Genomic DNA, 22,149 nt, shown 5'->3' on the forward strand with positions numbered 1-22,149 from the left:
ATTAACGTTTTATATGAAAAGAAACGATATCTATGTCGTTATAGTCATTATTTGAATTGGAATGATTTCAAACTCGTCAAATTTGTACTAAAACGATATGAATGTCGTTACTTTATTTGTGATTTTGATAATAACGAAATCATTATCGTTTCAATACAAATTTGACTACGTTGATATCGTTTTAACTTAAATCATAACTAAAACTACATACATATCGTTTCAATTAAAATAAAACGACAATTATATTGTTTATGTTAAAAATAACAATTCAACCGTTCACGACCACCAGACGTGTATTTGACATATTTAAAATGATCAAAATAGATAATTAAATGGGTTCGATCTCCCTCAAAAGAAACTATGAGAACATACTTGTTCTCATGATTATATACTACATTCGAACTGTTCCAATAGAAAGTATCTTCGTTTGCTTTTTCTAAGTCATTCAAACGGTATCAACCTACTCGATGACCTCTTTCGATCGTCTTACATATGTTGAAGGCATGACGGGTGGTTGTGGACGGTCGAATCGTTATTTTTAGATAGAACGATATAATTATCGTTTTATATGAAAAGAAACAATATCTACGTCGTTATACTTGTGATTTGAATTGGAACGATTTCAAACTCGTCAAATTTGTACTAAAACGATATGAATGTCGTTACTTTATTTGTGATTTTAATACATAACGATATCATTATCGTTCCAATACAAGTTTGACGACGTTGATATCGTTCTAGCTTAAATTATAACTAAAACTACACACATATCGTTACAGTTAAAATAAAACGACAATTATATCGTTTTTGCTAAAAATAGCGATTCGACCGTCCACGACCACAGACATGCATCTAACATATGTTGGATGATCAAAATAGGTAATCAAGTGGGTTCGATCTCACTCAAATGAAATTATGAGAATATTTTTGTTCTCATGATTGTATACCATTTTCAAACAATTCTAACAGAAAGCATCTTCGTTCACTCTTTTTAAATCATTTGAGTGGTATCAACCCACTTGATGACCTCTTTCGATCGTCTTATGTATGTTGAAGCATGACATGTGGTTGTGGACGGTCGAATCGTTATTTTTAGCTAGAACGACATAATTATCGTTTTATATGAAAAGAAACGATATCTACATCGTTATACTTGTGATTTGAATTGAAACGATTTCAAACTCATCAAATTTGTGCTTAAACGATATGAATGTCGTTACTTTATTTGTGATTTTGATATATAACGATATCATTATCATTTCAATACAAATTTGATGACGTTGATATCGTTTTAACTTAAATCATAACTAAAACTAAATACATATCGTTTCAGTTAAAATAAAACGATACTTATATCGTTTCTGCTAAAAATAATTATTCGAACGACTACCAAGCATGCATCTGACATATGTAGGATGATCAAAATAGGTAATTAAGTAGGTTCGATCTCCCTTGAAAGAAATTATGAGAACATTTTTGCTCTCATAATTGTATACCACTTTCGAACTATTTCGACAAAAAAGTATTTTCGTTCGCTCTTTTTAAGTCATTCGAGTGATATCAATCCACTTAATGACCTTTTTCGATCGGTCTACATATGCTGAAAGCATAACAGGTGGTTGTGAACGATCGAATCTTTATATTTAGCTAAAACGATATAAATATCGTTTTATATAAAAATAAACGGTATCTATGTCGTTATCATTGTGATTTGAATTGGAATGATTTCAAACTCATTAAATTTGTACTATAACGATTTGGAAGTCATTGTCTTATTTTGTGGGTTTGATACATAATGATACTATTATCGCTTTAGTACAATTCTGATAATTTTGATATCGCTTTAGTTTAAATCTTAACTAAAAGGATAATTTTAAAAATGACGATTTGATTGTCCACGGTCACCAGACATATATTTATCGTATGTAGGATGATAAAATAAGTCACTAAGTGAGTTCGATATCATTCAATAGAAAGAAAGACAGTATCTCCATTCGCTTTTTCTAAGCTATTCGAGTGCTATCAATCCACTTGATGCCTTCTTTCGGTCATCATATGTCGTTCTAATTATTATTTAAACTGTAATGATTTCAAACTCGTTAAATTTGAAAAGAAACGATGCATATGTCGTTCTAGTTATTATTTTGTGCCTAGGGGGAAGTTTCAAAATCGTTATTAGAATAAGAGCATTTTATACTAAAACGACATCAATTACTTTATATGTCATCGGAACGAAGTGTATATCGTTACATGAATATGCACAATGTTCACATTCTAAATATGTACAATACGTAAACTTGAAAATTATAAAAAGTCACGAAAATATGTAAATTATAATTACATTTAATATCGTAGTTATAACGTTCTAGTGTAACCACTCCTAAAACGATATGTATGACATTATAGTTACGATTGAATATGAACGATATCATTCTCGTTGAAAATTGAATTGAAACGACATAACGTTGTTTACTTATTTCATAGCGTGCACCTATGTGTGTTTGATATCGAAACGACATATACATTATTTTTTGTATTTCAGGAACGAGTTCAATGTCGTTATACAAATCAGTCAAGTAGATGCTTTTTATTAAAATCTAATTATCGGATTCTAAATAAGATAGAAATTTAAAAAATATTTTTTGTCCATTTTTTTTTTCAAAATATAACGATAAAATTTATTTTAAAAAATTTCACGTGTTATAATAGGTGTCTAATGAATAAATGACTCAATAATTGTTTTCAATTAGTTGCTAAGTTATGGACAATGTTAAAACTTTGGGTGCATCGGAGATCTATTACGAAGAAGAGATGACCTTAAACTTAAAAAGAAGAGTTCAAATTCTAACGAGAAGATAATTTTGAAGGGGAAGATTTTTTGAATTCGAAGGAAGAGAATGTTGTGTGTGTTAGAACATGAATGTATAGATATTAGAGCCAACCCGATAATCTACTCGAAAAAAATCACCGGGTCAATGGTTCAACCGGTGGGTTATTGTTAAAATTTAATTTTAATTAAATTTTATATTTGAAGTGAAAATGAAACAATTTTTTTAAATGTAATATATATACTTTGCTCACAAAAAATAAAGGACCATCACTTGCCATAATGGTTGTGAAGTTAAAATATTTTCTTTCCATCCAAGGTTCAAGTCACGAGTTCAGCAAATTTAGGAAAAAACTCTAATTTCTTCTTCATTTTTGTTTTACAAGTTAAGGGTAAAAAAGTCTTTTGACACTTTTAAATAATTAAATTTTTTTTTTTATTTTTATAATTTTGGTCAAAGGCCAATTGGACAAAATGTCTATTAGGTGTGGCCTTTCCAACTCATTTCCCCCCAATTTTTGCTCCTCCCTCGCACCCGCCAGCCCTATTCCGCCACCGCCATTCTTCAATTGAAATTCCTCTTTCTTTTTCTTGTTCCCTTGCCATTGACGATCAAAGGTTAAACATCAGACACCGTTAAACGAATACTTGGAACTGCAAGAGGTTTGATTTTTATTTATTTATTTAAATAACGTGTTAAATATTCTACTATTGCTACTTTACTTATAAGATATGTTCTTATGTAATGTTGTAATTAGAGGATTTCATCTATCTGATGTTCCCAGTTCTATTTTTTGTATTGGCATTTGTTTTTCTCAATCACTATTGCCAGCAAGAAATCTTTGTTAATATACAGGGTTCATGTTTTTGGTAATGTTATTTCTTTTGTGAAAAGTAATATGAAATTTATGCTCGAATTGAGTGTTTTTGTTAACTAACATACTTGTCTTTTATTTAGTCTGGAAATTGTTCATCTGAAGTATTGAGAATTCCAGTGATGACTCTAATCATAACTTGGCTCAGGTGCAACACTACCTTCACTCCACACCAACCGGCACCATGCCTTCCCCACCCCTCAATGCGTGTCCGTGAGTTGATTTGGTAAACAGAGGAAAACATGGTAGTCTATTTCAACTTGATCGAGTCTATTTTCACCATATTGGCGTGGGTTTTGACTTCTATATACCGTTCTGGTCTTTGGATTACCTTCTATATATTTTTGCTACAAAATTGATGAGCAATTGTTTCCTTCCTTAGGGTAAAAAGTTATCTCGTCAAATTGTTTATTGCTTTGTTCATCCCTCAAATTGTTTATTTCAGGTGTTAATTGCAGTTTTCAGAACATAACTGCCCAACTCAGTTTATCAATTTGTAATTTCAAATTTCAGATTCTGGAATTTGGTTTCTCTTGGGGGACAAGGAAAACTCTACAGGACATATTGAGATAAATGCTTCAACAGTTTCCAGCAGCAGCTTTTGCTCCATGGAGTCCTTCAATTAAGGGTAGGAACCATAAATGTCCTTCTATTAACTTTATGCTACCAACTACCTATGGTCATATGCTATAATGGAATGACTTTTTCCTGCCAATACATGCATCTATCGTATTCCTTGAATATCTTAACAGCAAATATAAAAGCACGTATATATTGGGAACAATACTTTGTTTGTTTGTGTTGAATACATTATGGTGCTTGAGAGATGATAGCAACACTATAACTCAGTATCAGCATGTGTGTCCATTTAATTTCTAGTGAAATTAAATATAAAGTGACATTCTACTCCAGGTTGCTTGATGCTTTTTTATCTTTCTTTTCAGGTGCTTTTCTTGGCACCACAGAGCGTAAGATGCACCAACTACCGGTTTCAATGTTGTATTTTTATGGGTCAAAGGTATCTTTCACTATTTTCCAGAGTTCTTTTGCCCACATCATCATATTTATGTTTCTTCATTTTTATATATCTTCTTTGGTGAAAACAAGCTACATAGCAGATATTGAGTGTAGTAGAATCATGTTATAATCCTCCCTCATATAGATTTCCAGATGGGGAGAAAGTTGTTGTCAAATAGAACGTTGAGTTCGTAGGAGGCTCTCAAAATTACTACTTCTAAATCAAAGGGTATCTATAGTTTTATTGCTTTCATATTTAAGTCCATGAAGCCATAGATTAGGATCTTTTTGATGCATTCTCTATTCATCATGTTTCTAGCACCAGCACCAGCACCAGCACCATGAACCTCTAGGTTTGATGGGCATGAATGAGTCTTTTGCAAGTGAACAAGGAAAATGACGATAGGTTCTTCCATCGACAAAATCCCTTATCATTTGTTTTGTAGGAGAATTTGTCCCTACTTGTTTGAGGGTGCCCTTTTATACCCTTTCTTGAATCTTAATTAGATACTTGCATGCAGTTTCTTGTATCTGAATTAAATACTTACATGCTGTTTGCATATATAATCAAATTTATTCTTTGTCTAACTTTGAACCGGGAGTTAAGTTTACACGCTCTGAAGTCTTGGCCATGATTTGACTTAAATGCCTAGAAATATACTTTTTGATGCCATCTTTATTTTTTAAGGGTATTTGATCTGGAGGTTGACAATTTGGATTTCAATTGCAGTTTGGCCATTTATATGAGGATGCCTGTGCCACAGGTAGACCTAGTATCTTCTTTTGCGCTGAAAGGAGACAGGCTAGAGTAGGTTACAACAAAAAGAAACATGATGCAGTACCTCAAAATATGGATCTTCCTCCAATACTGCCCAAGAAAAAGAAGAAACCCTATCCCATACCTCTAAAGAAGATTCAGGAGGCTGCCAGAGCTGATAAGAAGCTTGCCGAAAAGGGAATAGAGAAGCCTCTTGAGCCTCCTAAAAATGGACTTCTTGTACCTGATCTTATTCCGGTTGCTTATGAAGTACTTGATGCTTGGAAAATATTAATTAGAGGACTTGCACAGCTCTTGCACGTTATTCCCATCCACGCTTGTAGGTAACTTGTAAAGTAGAGGAGGAATTTTTTTTTACTTATACTGCTTTTTCTCATTTTGTGGTCATATATTGATCAATAATAGATGTATTGGGCAACGGGAAGTAATTATCCAGTGCTCCTTCCTTTATTTTTTTGGCAGTGAGTGCTCTGAAATCCACATTGCCGAAAGTGGACATGACATTCAAGATTGTTGTGGCCAAACCAGTGGAAGCCGCAGAAGTTTTCACTCATGGGTGAAGGGTTCTATTAATGATGTACTTATCCCCATTGAGTCATATCATATGTACGATCCATTTGGTCGGCGCATTAAACACGACACTCGATTTAACTACGAGAGAATTCCTGCAATTGTTGAACTCGGCATCCAAGCTGGTGTTGAGTTACCAGAATATCCATCAAGGAGGAGGACAGAACCCATTCGAATGATTGGGAAGAAAATAATCGATATTGGTGGAATTGTTGAGGAACCACCTGGACCTCACAGCTTTGGTTATTCAGGCTCATCAATTGTGGACCTCGACACTCATCGAGCTCTAGAGCGCGTTCCTCCTCCGGTAGAGTCAGAGGTTCCTACAATTGCACAAGAGACTATGAACGCATACGAGAAAGTAAAATGGGGCTTGCGGAAGTTAATGAAGAAGTACACAGTGAAGGCATGTGGATACTGCTCGGAGGTTCATGTGGGTCCCAGGGGCCACAATGCTAAACTTTGTGGTGAATTTAAGCACCAATGGAGAGATGGAAAGCATGGCTGGCAAGATGCCACAGTCGATGAAGTGTTCCCCCCAAATTACGTATGGCATGTTGAAGATCCGAAAGGGCCTCCACTGACAAGTGCACTCAAGAGGTTCTATGGAAAGGCTCCAGCCGTGGTTGAACTGTGTATGCAGGCGGGTGCTCGAATACCTTATAAGTACAGGCCAATGATGAGACTTGACATTGTGGTGCCGGAAAGTGAGGAGGCTCGCTTAATTGCGTAACAAGGTTTCTCAAGAACCCCCGTCCTTTAAGATTCTGAGTGAAGTGCGGGCGGATCGTTGGTTGCCAAGTTTTTCTGTCGAATTATCTTTTTAGCCTTTTTAGCTTGATCTCAGTCCCGGTGATGAATCTTGTCGAGCATTGCACAGGACTAGTTGGATTCTACATAATTATAAATTAGAGGTGGAGGAGTTTGTACATTTTGATTAGAAGTAGTGATTTTTCTCTTAATTGTTAGTGACTGTGTTTTTCTAGAGTTAATTGTAGTGATTGTAATTGAAGTTCATATAAAGTTTCAAGTTGATTACTTACATATTATAATCAACATAGCCTTTGTTTGATCCATATTATTTTCAAAATGCATTTTTCCCTCTTCATTTTAATTACACAATCTTTAGAAAAATAATATTATTTGCAAATCTAAAAAAAAATTTCTTCATTCTTAACAATATATTTCCATCAATTTATTATTTTAAAATGCATTCTTTGAGTTAAAAAATTAGGCTCAAACGGGTCCTAGTCGCTAAAGTTTATAATGATTTCACCCTTAGTCGTATGATTATTAACAACTGTCGCGTTCAATTTTTCAAACCTAGTGACCGCTAGTGAGATTATTATAAACGTCAGTGACCAACTTGAAATCATACCCAAACTTCAGTAACTATTGGTGAAAATAACTCTTTCGTATCATATGAATTTGATCGGTACATAAACATATATATATAAGAATGTCCATAATGTCACATGTCATTCCATCATTCGCATGTTTAAAACACAATTAACTTTTTCAATCAATTTTTTCTCACCATATCATATTATGTAATCCTTTACGTACATTTATTATGGACACTTAGCAAAATCCTATGAATTTCTGCATGACTTGTAGCAGATTAAAGCCCAAGAAAATTGCGTGGATTGGTGCAGAGAGCGTTATTCTTTTATTATTACCCAAAAGAAAAGCCCAAAACTTCACACAGTGACAGACTACCAGCAAAAACTCTCTAGGAAGTTAGGAGAAGAAAATGAAGGGAGTGAGCATGATACTGCGTCGTTTAACACGCAGCGGTAGAACCCCGTTGCTGGCTTCTGGGTCATCTTCGATTGGCGAAAACCTAATTCTATCCTCCGCGGCCACCGTTTCGTACCTCACTCTCGCCGATGTTCAGCCCACCCCGCTATTCACTTCCCAAATCGCCCTTACTCCCAATTCGAATTTACAATCGTTCCATGTTTATAGTCATTCCCGAAGCTTCTCCTCTTCAGCTTCCTCAGGTCTCTTCCTTTCTCTATGTGTGCGTGCGTGTGTGTGTGTAATTTGGGTTATTTAATACATTAAAGGATTGACAAATTAATAGTATTTATATGTATAAGTATGATGAATATTTGGGCAAATGATGCATTACTGAATTTGGTGAAACTCTGTAAAGAAAATCTGATTTGTTTTTAAAAGTTTTAGTTCTTCATTTGTGAGCATTAGTTTGTGAAACTAGAAAATAAATGTGATTTAAGTTCAATAAATCCGTGCTAAATGCCCTCCACAACCCAACAATAAAAGAAAGAAACAGAGAAACTGCTGCTGAAATGTCTGGAAAGGAATTACAAAACGAATTTATGTAATCATGCCAACTTATTGTATCTTGGTAAAATATGTAAATGAATTGACACGTCATTGATCTAAATCAGTACTAACAATCAGTTTTGTGGAAAAGTTTGAAATAAATCCATTGGTTCTACTCATTTAGCGAAAGGGAGGCCCTAATGATGAGTGAACTCTTTGTGGGTGAAGCTCAGTTAAAATGATAAGTTACAGTTGGGATGTTAACTATCTACATTTAGTGCAAAAGTAAGGTTCATAAATGTTCTTTTGTACGCTGTGTCATTCTAGGGCCAATTTTTTGGGAAGAGTAGTTGGTGACTGTTTCATATATTTATGTTGAAATGAAGAAAGTAATGTGCTGACTGGTGAGGACTTGGAAATAGATTGGTTGATGAGAAATGAGAAATTGGTGTTGGTTTGCGGAAGTTCATTTCTTAACTTATGCATTGCCAAGCATCATGAAAAGGTATATGAAATCGTCAATAAATAATGGGATGAAAATATCCGAATTCTCACATTTGATCATGATCTTAGTCGTTTTGAAGCGAAAATTAAATGATTGAGAATAGTGATTAAATTGCTTTGGTTAGTCACTCACAAGTGCAATAGATACACGATTTTAGATACGTCCTGGATGATATTGATTTTACTACTAAAACTAGATGAGTAATCATTTATTGTTGAGCACCAATCCTCTATTGGCATGTAACTTTGATATTCTGAAAGATTAGCACTTTTTGCACTTTCAACTACAGATCCGAGCAATATCGTGTTGATTGAGTCTGAAGAGCAGTTTACTAATTCACTTCAGAAAGTTCAAGGTATAAATGTATAATACATGTACTGTTTACTTTTATTAACTGGTATTAGCCTATACTTTACTCGTAGATTTTGCATAATTTCACTGCTGACTGTAATTGAAATTTTGGTGTCAGATGAATCACTGCCAGCAATATTTTACTTTACAGCAGTTTGGTGTGGACCCTGTAAGTTCAGTATCACGTCTTCTGGCGTGTATCCTAATCTCATTTGAGTCATGAAGAGGAGTTGATTAATAAACTATTTTTCCTTGAATTCACAATATGCTTGATCATTTTCAGGCAGGTTGTTATCACCTATCATTGGGCAATTGAGTGAGAAATACCCTCATGTCACCACATATAAAATTGATATAGATAAGGTAAGATAATCTTTCGGACTCGATTGGTTCCTTTCTAAGTCTTTGAGTAGTGTTTCTGAGAATTGGCCTACTTCCCTTGGTAACTATAAACTGCTGAAAATATGCAGGAAGAGCTTGGAAATACTTTAAGCAAGTTGAATATCCATTCGGTGGTAAAGCTACTTTCTAGTTATTATGTTTGAGTATTATTCATGCATGTTGACACTCACCTCCGTCACCTTGTGTAAGGCCAAAAACCCGTTTTCTTTTCTTCTCCCTGCCCACCTGTGGATATAAAACCATTATTGTAACTCTAACACGTCAATAATGAAGGTAGAACCGGATGAAGAATAAATTAAAAGAACGGTGATATAGGCTGTCGAGATGTGACCTAAGAAAACCTTTATTTACTTGGAAATGGGAGAGTTAGATCAAGGTTAATTTAGCTGCAACAGATTTGATTTCGTTGAATCTTTCTCTAGACTCTAGGTGTAGTGATGTATCAAATATTGAAGGATCTTTCTCTAGATTTAGCGATGTATCAGAAATAGTGGCAACATAATGGTTTAGATAGCCTGCCACAAGTTTATTACATATAAGAAACTTGGTTCATTTTTTAAAAATAAAACTTCTGTAGAACTAATTTGAAGTATAAATCATCATCAGATAAATTTCAAGAAGTGAAATCGAGGGGATTTCTTATGGTTTTGTTTTGTTTGGTGTGGGGGGCGGGGGGGAAGAGTCATCTGTAATTTGAATGCAAGAGTTAAGGCTGTAATTTACGAAATACTACGTGGCAAAATTAAGAGCAAGAGCAAGAGTTCTTGATGCATGTCTCCCATGATTAACGATGTTTCACTTTTATGTTCTCCTTGGAATCACTCCATTGCTAACGATATTTGCATGATGCAGCCTACCCTGCACTTCTTTCAGAATGGTAAAAAGGCATCGGAAGTTATTGGTGCCGATGTTGAACGTTTGAGGGATACCATGGAAGCACTCTACAAATGAATCTAGCTTTAGTACATGTTTTATGCCTTGGCTTCAAACAAAATGTGTTATTTTAATTCCTATAATTTCAGTGACTTGGTGTTCTAATTCAGTCATCAGATTAATTTTATTAACAGAAAAATCTTATTTTTTGTATTTGCTGCAGAATTAAATACATACCTATATGGCACGTGCCGGCTGCACCTATATCTTTTTGGTTTTTCCATTTAATTCAAATTTGTATTTACTGAAAAATAGCTGTATAAATATTTCACACTCAATATCAAGTTCATTCAATTTGCATAGTACTTACCTAACTAATCATCACCTAATCAAGTTACTCATGGTAGCACGCGATACTTTGTCCGTATTTGATTTAGTTAAAGATAGGATTTTTAGTAAATTTTGATAGAAAGTTGATCAATTGAGTGAAAAGTTGATTAAAGTTGCGGATTCATAAAATATATGATTAAAAATGAGTTTTTAAAAAGAATCATGCTTGTTGTACAATAATTTTTGGAATAAGTTTGACAACATGTTACGTGGTAGATTATCATTGGACAGTTTGAAAAATACTTTATCTTTTTCATCAATACTTTTTTGACACCTACATCATTGTCAAACATGTTGTACAAATCCATTGTACAAATAACTTATTTCTTTTGAAAATGGGACTAAACGTAAGTTTATTACACGAACATTGCATTGAGAAATTTAAGAACTTGATTATAGTTTATTTGATGAGTGCACATGGAAATAGTTAATATCATCTTAGCCTTTTCGGTTTAGGATCTTATGTAAAGGTTACGCCTTTTATATATTAACATGGGACAAATTGATAAGGTTTGGCAATTATAGGAAGGAAGGACGCATCAATAATTCTGTAATAATTCAACCACCATTTTTAAATATTTAAAGCAAGTAAAATAATCATAACCACATTATAAAAAGGCCCGATTAGGTGTGCGGCGATCGCCAAACACCAAAGTAATTATTTTTTAATTACTTCATCTACAATATTAATGATTGAAGAAGATAACATTTTAATTGCATGGCTATGCCAACAATTTATTATTTATTAGAAATTTCCGCGACATGCAAAATATCGAATATAATATTTAAATAAACATGTATATTATTTTTCCTTTATAGTTTCAATTTTTAAATAAGATGAATTCACATAATGTCAAACACAAATTAAAAACTTTAGTTTAAATCTTGACGCATTTATTTAACATAAAAAAATTATATATACCATGTATTTTTTTTTTTATTGAAACTCTATAGAAATTGAATTGTCTTAAGCACATTCTTGATTTGTAAATATTAGTGCTTCTATGACTTGACATCACTTAGAATGAAGTTGAAGAGTCAATTTCACAATTAGGAATCAACAATTAAAAATCATAATTTATTTGGAGAATTAGGTGCAGGGCATATTTCCTACCATATTAGTACCTTTTATAAATTTTAAACAAAATTACGAGATATTTCGTTTTTCATAAATCATCGTTCATGTACGGTGTATACAACTTCATAGCTTAAAATTAAAGATGCTTCGACTTCTCTCATTCAAAAATGATGTCCCTTCCCCTTAGAGGCTAGGAATATATAATAGAGGACTCATTTGTTGTTTTCTTACAAGAAATTTGGAGGTCGATAGAGGGTTGGTAAACATTGAATTGAAAATTTTGATAAAGAAATTCGTTTGCTCTTATTTAAAGGTTGAACCCCAACCTTAAGGGTCCCCCACCGCCCCTGTCATGGAGTATCGTAAGGGAGGTAAATTGCAGGTTATGCCTCCAAGGGTACAGGGTGGAAGGCTACTTGTACACTTGCACTTACCCAAGAGTCAAATCCATATTTCAGGATTCGAACCCTTGATGCGGCAGCCTCAAACAAAGTTGGATTTCTTCACCCTCCCCTTTTACCACTTGGAGATGTGCCCTGGGGGCAATTCGTTTGCTCTTATTTTCTAAGATATTTGGAGTTCGAAGAAGAGTTGGTAACTATTCTTTTGAGGAATTTTATGTTTGAAAGCTGTCGACGGAAATGGGAATATTAAGAAGTTTATCTACCAAAATAGAAATAAAAATGAAAATATTCAGAAGGCAGTACCTTGACTAGTTTTGGTCCAAAATGAAATTCCCTAAATTATCCCCGAATACGAAGCCGATGTCGGTGAATCATCACGGTTATATTCGTCATTTCCCTCAAACAGCGGCTCAATTTATTCTTGTCTTCTTTGCCACTGTTTCTCCGTATAGCCACCAACTGACCGCTCCCTCTCTCTCACACCAGAACTCACTATCTCGCTCTGTATATACAATAGATCTAGAGAAGATCTGGAGACGGAAGATTACAGAGTGATGGAGCCTGTGATGGATAACAATGCGACGTCGTCTCCACCACAGACGCTGCTCGAGAGGCTTAAAGATTATGGACAAGAAGACGCTTTTGCCCTCTGGGATGAGCTCTCTCCTGAAGAACGTGAACTTCTCGTCAAGGACATCGAGGTCAAAATGCTTTTAGATCTCCTATGGAAATAAATCGTTGCCGTTTTGATTGATTCATGTTTCTGCTAGTAGTCTGTTCTTTTTTTAACATTATGAACAAAGTCTAGATGATTGGGTAAGTTTGTTTTATTGTTGATTTTAGAAATAAAGAACTGCAACTTTGAAACAGTTTCGTGGTTGTGTGGATTGTGGAGGCGAATAATTCGTATGTGTTGGAGGAAGTATAATTCATTCACTGCGGAAGTAGCAGTTATTATTTGTTCTTTAAGATATGCTTTTCAGTTAATTTATTCAATTATAATTTTTGGTGTACAAATAATTTATTGCAGAGCATAGATCTTCCAAGGATGGATCGGATCACTCGATGTTCATTTCAGTCACAAGGTTTCGTCTTTCTATTTGTTTATGCATATGCAAATAAGATTCTTTTTGCTCATATGAAAATTTGTGATTTTAGGGCTTCCGGCAGCAGCGATAGAGCCAGTGCCAGAGAGCAGTGTATCAATGGTAGAGGAGCGTACAATGGAAGAAAGAGAGAGGTGGTGGAAAATGGGATTAAAGGCCATATCAGATGGGAAGTTGGGTGTGTTACTTTTATCTGGTGGACAGGTATGTTGTTAATCACCGTGTATTTTTAGTTAAATTAACAGTTTGAATGTTCTGGAGTGTTTACAAGCTATAACAAAAACTTTGAAGAACATAAAAAGGATATGCCATTTTTTAAAGATGGTGCATGAAATGGTGTTTACCTTTTGTGATAGAGTTCGGTGAGATGCTACTTTTTGAAAAGCATGCACTAATTACAATGTGACGATGAAAGTCTTGACTTATTAGTATAAACAAACAAAAAGCATGCTTTGTTAATATTTTGGAATAGTATTTAATTATCACTATCCGTTTCATGGGGAATACACTAACTTGTGTTCCGTTATGAATGATCTCATGCATAAAGTATGGAAAAGGGTTGTCCAGGAAAAACTACATAATAATGTCGTAAATTGTGCCTTATGGACCCTGCAATGTCATGTCCCTTGGTCCATTATTTAAAAGGAAGACTAAAACAACTGGATGGACTAAACCAAGTTTATGCTTGGGTGCAGAAAGTTGCAACTATATTTATTATAGTTTTACCTTCAGTAAACTATTGTCCCATATCATCTGTCATCCTGTATCTCAGTATTGTACTCTTCAATTTTGAGATGGATCGTGGCACTCAACTAATTATGAATTTAGTTGCTTCTCGAATGTATTTCCTCATGATTGAGTTTCAAATGCAGGGGACTCGCCTAGGGAGTTCAGATCCAAAAGGATGTTTTAGTAAGTAATCACTATATATATATATATAGACAATTCAGTGAAATCTATGGTCATTGAAGTAAATCCCGTTTGAATTTTTTTAACAATTTTGTTCTCTATCACCTTAGGCTTTATTATTTTTCTCCCCCCAGGGTTCACCTTCATCCCAAAATAAAAGAGAAAAATGTAAAGAAACAAGCAGATAAACACATACTCTTCTTTCCAAGCAGTGTGAAAAATTCTCATTTTCTTCTAAATTATTCCATGAGACTATTTTCTTCATTCGCTGTCTCATTGAATGATTTCACCTGTGATTTTTTAATGCGCGGGTTTATGAAGACAGTTTCTCATCTTGTGCCTCACCCGTTTTGGCCTCTTTAAAGGGATAGGCAAGTGATTATTAAGTTCTATGGATGCAAGAACTTATTTTTTCTTTTAGGCATTTGCTTTCCAATATCTGGAACTTTGAAGATTGTACCATGTATTGATTGTAATAATAGTACTGTAATTTTAATTCAGATATCAAACTTCCATCTGGTAAATCACTTTTCCAGCTGCAAGCTGAGCGAATATTGTGTGTCCAAAGATTAGCATCTCAATCAGTCAACGAAGGTAATTTGCATCTTCTATATCCTGCACAATCCTAATTGGCTAATTCATTTAAAGTGCAGCACTTATCATTCTTTAGTACACAGGTTCTACAAGTTTTAAGCCGATACATTGGTACATAATGACTAGCCCGTTCACTGATGAACTCACCCGCAAATTCTTTGAAAGCCATAAATATTTTGGCCTTGAACAAAATCAAGTAAGAATTTATACTTATTTTATTATTTGATTCCACTGTTATTTCTTTATTGGCTCATGGTAGACAATTTTCAATGTAGGTCACCTTCTTCCAGCAGGGAACAATACCTTGTGTCTCTAAGGACGGAAGATTTATCATGGAGACTCCATACAGAGTAGGGTTGGTTATGCAAATTTAATTGGCAACCATATGATTTACCTGGAGCTTGTTAAATTCGTAATTGATATTTAAATTAGCAAAGGTTATTGTACAGAACTGTTAGATATAGTTATGAAGCATAGAATCAAGTCTTCGACTAGTATACTATTGACATTAAAGCACACAGTTTTCTGTTTTTGTTTTTAAAATGTGTATCAAATATTATGCTAATGGGAAATTTAAAACATGCTTTGACTAAGCCTATGTTTGGCATATGTTTATACTATTTATAAATACTCAAAGCAACTTTTTATCCACACATTTTGAGTGACCCACAAGTACTACCCACACACACTTCCCAAACAAATGTTAAGACAGAAACACGACAGCCAGCATCTCTTCTATCTTATAGGAACATTTCTAATTCAACTTATATTTAAATCAGTAAGGCTGTCACAGAAGAATGGTATTAATGTCTTTCTTTATTCTGTTTTATACTTGTTTTGGACTATGAACACACTTTTTAATATGTGGTCATAATGAGAACCTAATTTTCCGAGGCCAGGTTGCTAAGTCTCCTGATGGAAATGGTGGAGTTTATTCAGGTAGGCTAAATCAAGATTTAGTGCATTGTATTGATGTATTGATTAATGTGAAACTGTTTCTTTTGTAATTATTACTTCTTAATTTCAATAGAAATTCTATTTTCAGCTTTGAAATCTTCAAGGTTGTTGGAAGATATGTCCATGAGAGGCATTAAATTCTTAGATTGCTATGGAGTTGACAATGCTCTGGTGAGCTTTCCTTATGTTTGCTAGCATTTTGCCATTTTTGTAGTTTATCTTTTCTCGAGTCATATTCTATTCAGAAATTCAAAGAAATGTTCTTGAAACAGGTACGTGTTGCTGATCCAACTTTTTTGGGTTATTTCATTGATAAAGGTGCCTCTGCTGCTGCAAAAGTGGTCCGAAAGGTGAATAAATTTGTTATTATCAGATTCAATCATGCAAACCTATTATGCCTGCTTTTCAACTGCACCAGGATTTAATGCTGCAATTGAATTAGGTTGCAGCCATGCAACATTTAACTACCATATTTTTCTGTTTAATTATTGTAAGGCTCTTGTTCACCGTCGTGGGCATGACATGAAAAAAATGAATGTACTTTCCATTTCTTTCAAATTTCGTGATTATTTTTCTTTATAAGCATATGTAAACTTAAACTTTTAGTAGATCAAATGCTTGAATTCTAATGTCATTCTTGATTTATATTGTAGGCATATCCACAAGAGAAGGTTGGTGTTTTTGTACGGCGAGGTAAAGATGGACCGCTTTCTGTGGTTGAATATAGTGAATTAGACCCCTCATTGGCCAGTGCTATAAATCAGCAAACTGGTCGTCTTCGCTTTTGTTGGAGCAATGTATTGTCCTTTCTCACTTTGTTACTCTTTTTGAGTTACTTTGCTTATTATCAGTTTAAAATCAGTCCATACGTTTGATACCGTATTTCTGTTTTTTTGGAAGGGGATTTCTTGAGTTTTATAAGCTGATTTGCGTGTTATAATGTTGCATGATCTCAAAAATCTTAACAGATACTTATCAACAAATTATGTTAAAATCTATGGGGATGCTTGAAAAATTATGAAGTCCTGAATAGTAACTTATTAGGAAGCTCTTGAGAAACACGGGGAAACAGACGAGACTTGTAGAAATGCTACATGAGTTAGTTCAAGTTTTATTGAGGCAGTGTACAGTAGAACTTAATCGATTTTTGCAAATGTCATTATCTTGTATTCAGACATACTGCTTACAATTCAAACTTTCCTCATTAGCTTAACCTCTTCGTTAATGCTAAAAATCACTTTTTGCCTATTTATTATCTTTAAAGTAAAAAATCAAAATGATGAAAAGGTTGAAATCCAAACAAGAACAAGAACTGAAAATTTAAATCTCATGCTTAGGTAATCTATATATTGACTTTCTTGACTCCTTCTTTATGCCCGGTTTAAACATGGAGGAGTCTATTTGCATTTTAGTTTCATATCAGTCAGCAGTTTAGAGATGGTTTAGTGCGAAAACTATAAAAGGACGATAATTCTATTTAATTTAATTTGGGCATTTTCTTCTGTTTGAATTAGCTTTCTATTGCTTGTCGTTGATTATCAAATAGGAATAGAGCTATTCTTCTGCAGTTGACATTTTTTGTGTATAGTCTAGAAATTGAATAAATAAATGCTTCAATTCATTTGATATATATTGCCTTCTGTGCTTCAGGTATGCCTACATATGTTCACGTTGGATTTTCTAAACCAAGTAGCAAATGGTCTCGAGAAAGACAGCATGTCAGTAATGCTCGCTCTCTCTCGCTCTCTCTACACACACACACATATACACACACTCACAATAATTATCTAATGAGCACCGATTATATGTTTATATTTTATGAATGCAGATTTTGAGTATTGTGACAATGTTTTTGACTTAAATCTTCGGCGATAATTTAGAACTCAGATATCCTTATGTTTAGAAAAATTTGTAACATCATTTTCTCTAATTGTTGTTGATCTTTAAATTATTAGTCTGCTTGAACTTCATCTAACTTTTCCTCTTGCGCATGCACATTTTTATGTTATTGGACAGTTATTTATTTATTTTTCCCCTTTTTCTTACTGCATCAGTAAATTTTGTCATATGTTACTTAATGATTTAGACTTACTATTGCTTGTATCACCGCCATTGGGATTTGATGTAGAAAGCTTTGCTTAATGATTGCAGCTATCATCTAGCAGAGAAGAAAATTCCTTCGGTTCATGGACATACAGTAGGATATAAACTTGAACAATTTATATTTGATGCGTTTCCTTACGCTCCTTCAACTGCCCTTTTTGAGGTAATAATTATTCCTTTCTGAGAAGCTGTCCTAAATACATTGCTATTGAAGGAATAGATTCATACATGGCACTGAAATAACTTTTGGATGGATTTTTTCCAATATAGGTACTGCGTGAAGAAGAATTTGCACCAGTGAAAAATGCCAATGGGTCAAATTTCGATACTCCAGACAGTGCTCGTCTGCTTGTCCTTCGTCTACATGCTCGTTGGGTGGTTGCTGCAGGTGGCTTCTTGACACATTCAGTGCCTTTATATGCTACTGGTAAAGTATTTGTGGGCACCCATAATTTAGAGAAATAATGCTTTGATTATTTGCCTGGCTATATATTAAATCTGGATGAAATATAGAAGAAACAAATCAAATTTTTTGTTAAACTAAAATAAGTGTTAGTTGATATTGAATCAGGTGTGGAAGTTTCACCACTTTGTTCATATGCTGGAGAAAACCTTGAAGCTATTTGCCGTGGAAGAACGTTTCACGCACCTTGTGAAATCTCATATTAGTTTAGATTATATTTAGGGATTTTGAAACTCAATTTGAGCACATTTTTCTCTTTTTGTTCATTAAATGAGGCTTGTACTTGTCACACATTATGTTTCGGCAATGGTGAAGGAAGTTTGTTTAATAAATAAGATCCAATGAATCTATTTACTTTGGTTTATGGTATTCAAAATGAAGACGAAGCAGGAAATTTATTTCCATTGGCTTCTTCAGTGTTCCTCGTAAGCCTGCAAAATTGGGATTACATAAATTATTTTCTAATAAACGATAAATATGATTGGTAGATAAATGAATAGACTTGCTGGATCCATTAGACTTACGGTAAATATGATTGGTACATAAATTGTTTTCTAATAAACGGTAAATATGATTGGTAAATAAATGAATAGGCTTGTACTTCACTAGTGAAAACCACCTGACTTCTCCGGAACTACCATTTCGCTCCTAAGTAGTGAGGAGTAGGGTTTGGTGATTTTAAATTTCGGGTAAAATTCCAGTTTTAAGTCATCCACTTCAGTCTGTATGCCTATCTGTAAACGGGGTGTATATATAGCAAAATTCATTTTTAATAGTGGTTGGACTTTATCTTTTGAATGGTTACTGTACTTTCAAAGTTGTTTCCTAACTTTTAACTTTTAATATTAATTTTCACCCACCATTTTGAATTGTTTGAAAAAGAAAAAAAGATAGTGATTTCATTTATAATGTCATAGGAATCGCTAGTTGTAAGTATAAGAAAACGGGAAATTTTTCTAGCATTTTCAGTGTATGTAAACTTGGTACTCCATGGACAACGTATATAATAATATATAGAATTGTTTCCATTGATGTTATATATCTTGAAAAAATTTGTAAATTAATTTTTGATCCCACAATTAAGAACATCTAGCTTTACCATTGGTTGAACTTATTTTCTTTTTGAGTTTTAGCATTTGTCGCTTCCAAAAATAAAAATATACGAGACTAAATGCAACACTTATGGGAACACTAATATTGTGAATATCTTTCCGTGTATGCTTGTTTTCTAGAAAAATTAAAAATAATACATTAAATCCAAACTTAGAGAAAATAATTAGCATTGTGATTGCAGTTCTCTAGAAGTTTAAAAATATAGTAATGTTTTGTTTGCTGGAGCCAATTTATAATGTTGGTAGGAGTTAGAGATATTTCAATCCAAATATTATCTTATTAGATTTTTGAGGTTATGATATTTTAGAGTTATCGAAAAATAAAAGGCTAACTAGAGCATTGACACTCTTTATTATTTGGTCACGTCCCACTTTCCTTCGACTCTTCTCACCCCATTTTTTCTCTTGAACACAGGAGATGTCGAAGCAACAGAGTTTCAATTATTCTTTGTGTGAGGAAGTAGAGGAGATGGTGAAGGTGGAGGAGGAGACGAAATAAGTACTCACGTTGCTTCCACATCAAAATATATATGCTAGAATCTTGCAAACTTATATATACTAACTCGTCATGAAAATCAAACAAAAAGAAAACTCGATCCTTTTTTCTCAGGCCATAAGCAAGATGATAAATTACGAGACTCGTATAATGAGCAAAAAGAGAAGAATGTGCTCTCAAAATGAGTTTTAAAATCTCTAATGAAAAATCTCAAGGCTCTTTATGCTAATGCGAGTTTTAGTTTGGGTCTCATACTCCCTTAATTGCTGTAATATTGGCTCATCTTCTCTTGAAAACAATTGTATTCCAATTTTTAGAAATTTCTATTACATACTTTTGGAATGCATATGGAAAGGAATTATGTTTTTGGAACATTTGTCTACTTATTCATCTCAGTAGCTTTGAGTTCTTTTAATTTGGTTTCTTACCATGTTTTAAATGAGGTTGCAAAGAGACTCCATCAGCCTATTTATTTATCCATTTCCTTTGAATCAACGATATATATCAACTAAATCTCACGGTGTAGAGAAATCTTTAACTATTGAAGAACTTTTTTGAAATAATGTCTACAATATTCTATCGGTGGAATTACTTTCTTTGTTTTATTAAAATTATTAATGTTTCTCAAACAACATTTCAGTGCACAACGATAAAATAGTATTTTTGAAATTATTTGAGATTATAATTTTTGAAATAGTATTTTTTCGAAAAATATATGGTTAAAAAAGAAAAAAAGTTTGGGTTTACATGTAATATTTTATTTTATTGAAGAATGTGATTGATAAAAAGAGAGAGAAAAATATATTATAATTTTAATGAGGGCTACAGAATCCCAATACCCAAAAATAATAATTGAAGGATCAAATACAATATTATTATTAAGTTGGAGGTATCTGTTGCAATTTTCCTATACTTTTATATTCTTTTCCAATAAGAAGGTAGATAAGGTCATCGTACATGGAACTAAATCAATAAGTTCATCACATGGAACCAAATTAGTATATATATACACACTGTTTTGCTCCAATCATCAATCGATATTGGGTACATAATGAATTCTCATCAAGCCTAGTATCCACTACACAAAATCGTGAAAAAGGGAGAATCAGACTCCAGAGTCCCCAACGTTTACACGAGTGCAGGGGCGGACCCAACCGTTTTTGGTTGTGGGATCAAAAATTAGAGTCGTGTTACAGTGTCCACATGAATAATCGCGAGATTGACACAATACACACACACATGAGGTCGGGATTATTTTATTTATGGGGACCCCGCTGGGCATGTGAAGGCCCGATCACTTGTGAGGTCATCCTCGCGAGTTGTGCTTAACTCCAAAAATTAATGTGTAATTTTTTAAAACAATATAATCTTTATAAAAATAAGTTAATACGTATTTTGGCATCTTGAAAGTGTTTTATAATTTTATCATTATCAATATTGTTAAATGAATTTTGCTACATGTATAGTATTGTTTACCATATCATTTATGGATGTTGAGCTGACGACGAGTAAATCAAATTGGATGTAAGAAGTAGATGAAATTTAAGTTTAACGAAAAAATAATTAGAAAGTAATTCAAATTACATTTAATTCGTAATGATTTTAGAATTTTTGACATCATATTTAATGTAAAATTTCATAATAAAATAATGTAAATTATATTGGAAAAGTAATTGTGAAAAAATAATAAATGTTAATGAAATAATTGATTTTTTTTAAAAGACGAATTAAACGCTTCTTTTAATACGTACGTTTGACGCATATTTAACTATTTTCGATATCTATTTGGACCATTGGATATAACTACGATGAAATTTTCGTAACAAATTTCTAGATGATGCAAGCGATTTGTAGATTTGGATAGTATATGATCATTGACAAATTTTAAAAGTTACCATATTAACAAAATTTTCGAAATACTAATTTGGAACGGCCTACTTTGATACATCGTAACTTTTGCTATGGCTGACCATTTCGCTCACCATTAAGAAGCAAAAAATTAAGCCATGAGCGCTTAAAAATTATATTAAAAATCTAATATTTCGATTTT

At 33.4% G+C, this 22,149-nt stretch overlaps 3 protein-coding genes across 11 annotated transcripts; all 3 read left to right on the plus strand.

The window, feature by feature from the left end:
• The first annotated feature begins 3,343 nt into the window (after positions 1–3,343).
• LOC111407285 (APO protein 1, chloroplastic) lies at positions 3,344–7,123 on the plus strand. 9 transcript variants are annotated; one of them, XM_023036672.1, is made up of 6 exons: positions 3,344–3,490; positions 3,786–4,085; positions 4,216–4,330; positions 4,647–4,720; positions 5,450–5,820; positions 5,960–7,123. In XM_023036672.1, exons 3-6 carry the CDS (start codon positions 4,276–4,278, stop codon positions 6,798–6,800), a joined length of 1,341 nt encoding a protein of 446 aa, XP_022892440.1. In that variant the 5' UTR covers positions 3,344–3,490; positions 3,786–4,085; positions 4,216–4,275; the 3' UTR covers positions 6,801–7,123. The 9 variants fall into 9 exon arrangements, with proteins under 9 accessions (XP_022892440.1, XP_022892441.1, XP_022892445.1 ...); XM_023036673.1 differs by having other exon boundaries at positions 3,786–3,947; XM_023036677.1 differs by having other exon boundaries at positions 3,786–3,928.
• A 621-nt stretch (positions 7,124–7,744) lies between these two features.
• LOC111407286 (thioredoxin O2, mitochondrial) lies at positions 7,745–10,756 on the plus strand. The gene is made up of 6 exons (XM_023036681.1): positions 7,745–8,070; positions 9,151–9,216; positions 9,331–9,381; positions 9,496–9,575; positions 9,683–9,727; positions 10,467–10,756. The coding sequence occupies exons 1-6, from the start codon at positions 7,821–7,823 to the stop codon at positions 10,563–10,565; spliced, it is 591 nt and encodes a 196-aa protein (XP_022892449.1). The 5' UTR covers positions 7,745–7,820; the 3' UTR covers positions 10,566–10,756.
• Positions 10,757–12,789: 2,033 nt separating this feature from the next.
• Positions 12,790–18,855, plus strand: LOC111407287 (UDP-N-acetylglucosamine diphosphorylase 2-like). Its single transcript, XM_023036682.1, has 15 exons — positions 12,790–13,060; positions 13,390–13,444; positions 13,518–13,669; positions 14,338–14,377; positions 14,876–14,968; positions 15,052–15,164; positions 15,244–15,318; positions 15,868–15,907; positions 16,014–16,096; positions 16,198–16,275; positions 16,579–16,722; positions 17,576–17,643; positions 18,077–18,191; positions 18,299–18,455; positions 18,600–18,855. Exons 1-15 carry the CDS (start codon positions 12,914–12,916, stop codon positions 18,695–18,697), a joined length of 1,458 nt encoding a protein of 485 aa, XP_022892450.1. The 5' UTR covers positions 12,790–12,913; the 3' UTR covers positions 18,698–18,855.
• Positions 18,856–22,149: the final 3,294 nt, after the last annotated feature.

The sequence above is a fragment of the Olea europaea genome, chromosome 13 (assembly GCF_002742605.1).
Source record: "Olea europaea var. sylvestris chromosome 13, O_europaea_v1, whole genome shotgun sequence".
NCBI lineage: Eukaryota > Viridiplantae > Streptophyta > Magnoliopsida > Lamiales > Oleaceae > Olea > Olea europaea.

Coding starts and splice junctions, on each gene's coding strand:
- LOC111407286 (XM_023036681.1), top strand. CDS start 7,821: ATGAAGGGAGTGAGCATGATACTGCGTCGTTTAACACGCAGCGGTAGA. Junction 8,071..9,150: donor CTCCTCTTCAGCTTCCTCAG/GTCTCTTCCTTT, acceptor TTTCAACTACAG/ATCCGAGCAATATCGTGTTG. Junction 9,728..10,466: donor AGTTGAATATCCATTCGGTG/GTAAAGCTACTT, acceptor TGCATGATGCAG/CCTACCCTGCACTTCTTTCA.
- LOC111407287 (XM_023036682.1), top strand. CDS start 12,914: ATGGAGCCTGTGATGGATAACAATGCGACGTCGTCTCCACCACAGACG. Junction 15,908..16,013: donor AAATGGTGGAGTTTATTCAG/GTAGGCTAAATC, acceptor TTCTATTTTCAG/CTTTGAAATCTTCAAGGTTG. Junction 16,276..16,578: donor CTGCAAAAGTGGTCCGAAAG/GTGAATAAATTT, acceptor TTTATATTGTAG/GCATATCCACAAGAGAAGGT.
- LOC111407285 (XM_023036672.1), top strand. CDS start 4,276: ATGCTTCAACAGTTTCCAGCAGCAGCTTTTGCTCCATGGAGTCCTTCA. Junction 4,331..4,646: donor ATGGAGTCCTTCAATTAAGG/GTAGGAACCATA, acceptor CTTTCTTTTCAG/GTGCTTTTCTTGGCACCACA. Junction 4,721..5,449: donor TGTATTTTTATGGGTCAAAG/GTATCTTTCACT, acceptor TTTCAATTGCAG/TTTGGCCATTTATATGAGGA.